Source organism: Cyclospora cayetanensis, unplaced genomic scaffold, assembly GCF_002999335.1.
Source record: "Cyclospora cayetanensis isolate NF1_C8 unplaced genomic scaffold, CcayRef3 CcayRef3_contig_96, whole genome shotgun sequence".
NCBI lineage: Eukaryota > Apicomplexa > Conoidasida > Eucoccidiorida > Eimeriidae > Cyclospora > Cyclospora cayetanensis.
The window spans coordinates 75,272-79,703 of record NW_020312770.1 but is presented as its reverse complement, the minus strand read 5'-3'; the positions used below and the strand labels follow the sequence as shown (position 1 = coordinate 79,703).

Below are 4,432 nucleotides of genomic sequence, written 5' to 3'. Positions count from 1 at the left end.
ACAGCATTCGGCGGGGACTTGCTGTATACGCCTTTCGAAAAATAGGCCGAAATTCATTGGCACTGATCGAATTGTCAGCCAGCCATTCGGAATGACGACCAGTCGCATGCTACATGTCCAGCGAGGATCAGGGCCTCTCAGAGAAGCACCGCGAACCATGTACATTCCTTTCCCTGTGCTTTCAGACAGTGCTGGTTCGGATTAACAGGCAAGAAACAAACGCGAATGCGTTTTCAAACTAAAATACATCTTACAAGCCATTGAATTCCCTAGTGCGTCGCTCTTCCGTGTTACAGGAGGGTACAGCCCTTTTCCTTGTACTCATTGACCATTTCTTCGGGCCAAACCGAGCACTGCACCTCTCCAATATGGATTTTCCTCAAAAACAACATTGCGACTCTTGATTGCCCAATGCCTCCACCAATACAAGACGGCAGGGACCCGTTGAGAACCCCCTGGTGAAACGGAGATTCCATGTGCTCGAAGGGGACTCCTAAGATTGCTGCCTGCTGTCGCATTGCATCTGCATCTACACGAATTCCCATACTGCTGAGTTCCAGAGCCTTCCCACTCGTAGGGTCTAGTACCACTATATCCCCATTTAGCCCCTTCATGCCATCAGCACCCACTGTGGTGAAGTCGTCGTAGTCCCACGACCGCACGCCGTGTGATACTCCATCAGAGAGTTTTGAGCCGATGCCCCTGACAAAGATAGCACCGTACTCCTCCACCGCCTTCTGCTCACGGAGTGGTGGGGGCAATTCCGGCCAACGGTCTGCCAGATCCTGCGAATGTACACAGGTAATGGTGGAGGGGAGTAAAGGGGAGAGCTTTGGGAAGCGCTCACACAGAATGCGTTCTGTCTCCAAGAGGGCGTCATACACTTTGTGAACTGTGCAGTGCAGATAGTCAACAGTGCGATCTTCAGGAGTGATTTTCTGTTCCCAGTCCCATTGATCAACAAGCAGGGAATGGGTCGGGTCAAGTTCTTCATCTTTTCTGATGGCAACCATATCTGTGACGACTCCTTCACGAGCGGAAAGACCGTAAGTGTTCAGAGCTTCGCGTTTCCATTTAGCCAAGCTGTGCACAACTTGCACAGGACGCTCGGGAAATGCCCTGGTAAAAAAAGTGACTGGTTGCATAACTCCATCGAGATAATCCTGTAGGCCTGAGTCCACCGCCACAAATCTAGGAGCAACAACTGGTAATAGGGCTAGCTTTTTGGAAAGAGCTTGCATAAACTCGTATTTCAGTACTTGTACAGCCAGCTCAGTTTCACGGAGGGACAACAGAGGACAGTAGCGCGGCCCTTTCATACAGTCCCCGGATGGGGCGTCTGGTAGATCCGACATTATGGTAATAAGGTTTGATTCGCCCTTTACAGTACAACGTAATTCAAAACTGAATAGAAGGTGGAGTTGTCGAAAAGTTAAAGGCTTCCTGGATGGAGCAACACAGCGGAGCCCCGTCAGGCTTGCATGCGCTGGATTCAAATATGCTCCTTCCTAGTTGAGATATAGCGATTTCTAATAGCCAGAGAGACGCTGATCTGAGCTTTTAGGAGAAATCAGGGCGATGTGGTTAAAATTCAACGTCAGGGCGGACCCTTGAGGACGGTATAGCGGACCGGGATACTTGGAGCCATTAATCGTTGTATGCGCAATATTTATTTATTTATTGTCTGTAATGTGCTGCCTGATCTGAGTGTTCTTTTTTGTGCCATGCGACAAAACACGGCTAGCGCCATATCACAGCCCTGCTGCGCTGTATGCTCCGCAGTACGTTCCTCTGTGCGAAGTTGTCCGAATACCCCAAGTGTTCAAAGTGTGCAGCTCCTTGTAGAGCAGCTTGTCGTTACTTCACCCTCTCAAGACCACGCAGTATTAAAACAAAGAGGAGAGGGAGCTCTGGTGAGGCGACGCAAAATGGCTTCCTACTCAGTGTTAATGGGGTGTGGGAGGGGGGGAGCGGAGAGCTCCACTGTGAAGATCTTACTAGGAGCAGGTGCCATATTTTCACCAGCTAAAGGCTGTATACACGCAAGTTGCTCCGCGGTACTGCAAGGCAGATGAATTTCATCAACATACGAGCCAATATATACTGTCTGAGTGTGAAATCCGTACTGTAGCGTTGAGGACATCAATAATTGAAGTCATTAAACCGTGTTCTTGCCAACTCCGTGGAAGTGAAAGCAATAATTTGGAGCTTTGGCAGTTTTTTCTGCTGAGCAAACACGCTGGAACCATCGAAGTGATTATTTTTTCTGTCTTCACCCCGGTTTGGCATGACCATGTGTCTCTTTAGTTGACTTGTAAGCTTTATTGTGTCCTAGGATATTTGTAAAAAGGAAACTCCCGCTCCAGGCACCACAGCCAGTTGGTGTTTTGTCGTTTTGCGGACAGTGTTCAGTTGATGAAGGCCCCTATGGCACCTTCAGTAGAGACGTGTTCGTGTGGTAACTTCCGGAAAAGCAATAGAATTATTAGATTTAGGCGCTGCTTAGTGTATCTCTCATCTTGCTGCCTCCACAAGCAAACTCCGAGCCCCGATTTTCCATCAAAAATTACAAGGAGCCCAATATTCCTTTGCCGGATGCCCCACATCCCCGTATCCCTGCCCCAAAACGTCCCGGCCTGAAGCACGTGGCTGCACCCTCCGTACAACTCGGATCTTCACATACTCTACCACCCAGTAAGAGAGAAAAAATGCTGTGTGGCTATGTGCTCATACTATGGCGAGGAATTCTGTCGGCAACAACACAGAAGTATGCATAAGCCAAGCATTCCACGTGTAACTAACTCGTAATCAGGGCAGCAAGCTCTCTAGTGACTGCTTAACTGCTGCTTAGATCACAATATTGAACCAGCTTCGCGTCTCGAAAAGCTTTAAGGAGACCCTTCGGGCTTCAAGCGAGCCCCATCCAATCATCTTTTGACCGGCAAAATCCCATCACTTTGAATTGTATTCGCTTTCGTAGTCCAGTTTTCCACGATCCACCGAGTCAACCTTTGTCGTAAACACACGCAATCCCACTAATTCATCTACAAGCTTCAAGAAACGCTATTCCACTTGTTGCACACATATCGAGGGCTTTTTCTGAAGATTAATACGTCTCAAATGGTCGTGTTCGCATATCCTAGATCCTTGAAGTAGGCACTAAATCGTTTCCACGTGCCTCCACAAAAAAGGTGATGTGTTGAGCGTTGGTGTATGGGGTGGGGCAGTACTGCACTGGTTTGTCGTTATCCTCGCAGCCTGTGGTTCGTTGGAAGAAAGAAACGAGACGGGGGCTCCTATTGCGAGATCCAGTTTGTGAGCACTAATGACCAAAAACGAAGGGACTTCAACTTGCATATACTCTCACATTGCTCTTAAAGGTAGACACTTTTATTTGGGTAGCAGGATTCGAGCTTTCTGTATATACGTTCAAAAAGAAACGAACCAACCCAAACTCAGCCCTCTCAACGTGCATACCCATTGAGAGACTTGTCCTGCATCACTGACTCTTAAATGGCGACTTACCACACGCAAAATTATATCCCCAAATCAGTGATCCTACCTATATCTGCAATCTATGACTCCTGTAACGCTATATCAAATTCCTCCATTGTTCGACACTTCACTCCAAACTCATTATAAACTTAGTATGGATTCACTAAATGTTTTGCAAGAGAGCCTCCTCTCTTGCAGAAACGCCAATTAGAGCGCTCTAGATGGGGGGACAGGGACAGCTGTGGTGTGCGTTGCTGAACCACCTATGCACTCTACGCATACATAGCTAGTTGCACACAGCATTTGGCGCAAACGCATGCGTCATTGCGTCTTTTTATCTCAATTCAGCACTACTCTACAATTAAGAAAGACAGGCAGCCAAACCAAGTGGTCGTTGCTTTAGTAGCTCTCAGTTGAATATAAGTAGCAGTAGATATAGAAGTGTTCAAGGGTATCCTAGCCCGCTGTCGTTAGGAATGATGGAGTAGCCAGTGGGTTTCAAGACATAAGGAACAGAACACACATTTCGCACAGATCTGGCCCTTGCTTCAGGTGTATTCCGGTTCTCACCACTTTTCCGTAAGACAGATTTTGGTGTTCGCATTTGGAAATAAACGCTACCATGTATTCTCAGTACTTCAGACGGTGCATATTAATCCCCTTCACCTTCTTCAAATCTATCGCGTCTGGCATGTCGGATAGATATCCTGTGAGTTTTGTGGCTCAGGGATTTTTTTCCGTGTAGCAGCTCCATCGATACGTGGCGTAGCGGTCCTATTCAGCACAACTGCCCATGAGACCATCGGGAACATCTTTGGCGTAGTCTTCCGAAAGGCGCTTTCACTGCTTTTAGCCTTGATAGCCGCTCTATATTATGGGGATCAGTCGTAGGGAGCCTGAGAGGGATAGAAGCGCTTTCGGTTCACAGGCAATGTTC

The 4,432-nt window shown here is 47.7% G+C and overlaps 1 protein-coding gene across 1 annotated transcript; it reads right to left on the bottom strand.

Moving 5' to 3' along the window:
* Positions 1 to 290: 290 nt before the first annotated feature.
* On the bottom strand, positions 291 to 1,355 carry LOC34623093 (aspartate--ammonia ligase). Its single transcript, XM_022736227.2, has one exon. The coding sequence runs from the start codon at positions 1,353 to 1,355 to the stop codon at positions 291 to 293; it is 1,065 nt and encodes a 354-aa protein (XP_022589455.2).
* Between the last annotated feature and the right edge of the window lie 3,077 nt (positions 1,356 to 4,432).

Coding starts and splice junctions, on each gene's coding strand:
- LOC34623093 (XM_022736227.2), bottom strand. CDS start 1,355: ATGTCGGATCTACCAGACGCCCCATCCGGGGACTGTATGAAAGGGCCG.